Source organism: Octopus bimaculoides, chromosome 19, assembly GCF_001194135.2.
Source record: "Octopus bimaculoides isolate UCB-OBI-ISO-001 chromosome 19, ASM119413v2, whole genome shotgun sequence".
Lineage (NCBI taxonomy): Eukaryota > Metazoa > Mollusca > Cephalopoda > Octopoda > Octopodidae > Octopus > Octopus bimaculoides.
The window spans coordinates 37,062,506-37,063,659 of NC_068999.1; the positions used below are offsets into that span (position 1 = coordinate 37,062,506).

Here is a 1,154-nt window from a genome sequence, read left to right on the forward strand (position 1 = left end):
TATATATATATACATACATACATACATGTGTATTTATAAATATATATATATATTTGTATATATGCATCCTTTCTTTTTAATATGCACAAGTGTGTATGTATGTGTATACATGAATGAATATGTGTGCATTGTCTGTGTATCTGTATTTATATGTGTGTATGTTTAATTCAACAACCATGCTTACACAGTGGATAACAAAGTCTAAAATATCAGTTTGAAGACCACATTTAAGTGAGAAGTTCAAAACAGGGTCATCATTTGTAAAAATCCAGGAACTTTCTGATACCACTTTGCATATATATATGTATATATATATATATATATATGTATATATATATATATATATATATATATATATATATATATATATATATATATATATATATATATATATATATGGGGCATTAATGTATGATTCTGCTTTAAACAATATCTATTTTATTAATTTTTCCAGGACACATTGCGCTATTTAGTAAATGACTCCTTGTATAATTTTGCTCAAATGATAAACAATTCATGTCGAAGTACATTGGACATCGATGAATCATTCACATGGGATGGGGATCTAATTAACAGTCCATTCAAGTAAGTATGTCTTTTCAAGTTTTGAATCATTGTGTTATCTTTTAAGCTACAATTTAAAAAGTATTCAAATGATAAAATGATACAGAAAAACGCCTGAGGAATAAAATAGAATGAATTAGTCTGCTGAATTTACTACAATTTATCAATCCCCAAATGAGTGAGGTTAAACTGAATCTAGTAAGAGTTGATCTTATTACTGTTGTAGATTCTTATAAGAACCACTGAACCAAACAAATACCTGGTTATATCCATAACTATATATATATATATATATAGATATATATATATATATCATCATCATCATCATCATCATCGTTTAACGTCCGCTTTCCATGCTAGCATGGGTTGGACGATTTGACTGAGGACTGGTGAAACCGGATGGCAACACCAGGCTCCAGACTGATTTGGCAGAGTTTCTACAGCTGGATGCCCTTCCTAACGCCAACCACTCAGAGAGTGTAGTGGGTGCTTTTACGTGTCACCCGCACGAAAACGGCCATGCTCGAAATGGTGTCTTTTATGTGCCACCCGCACAAGCCAGTCCAGGGGCACTGGCAACGATCTCGCTC

General features: G+C 31.8%; 1 protein-coding gene across 1 annotated transcript in view; it reads left to right on the forward strand.

Moving 5' to 3' along the window:
• LOC106881614 (dynein axonemal heavy chain 1) overlaps nucleotides 1–1,154 on the forward strand; it is a 166,532-nt gene that overhangs the window by 22,662 nt on the left and 142,716 nt on the right. Inside the window, exon 12 of the mRNA XM_052974699.1 lies at nucleotides 455–585. Within this exon, the coding sequence (XP_052830659.1) occupies nucleotides 455–585 (131 nt within the window). The remainder of the gene's footprint in view (nucleotides 1–454; nucleotides 586–1,154) is intronic.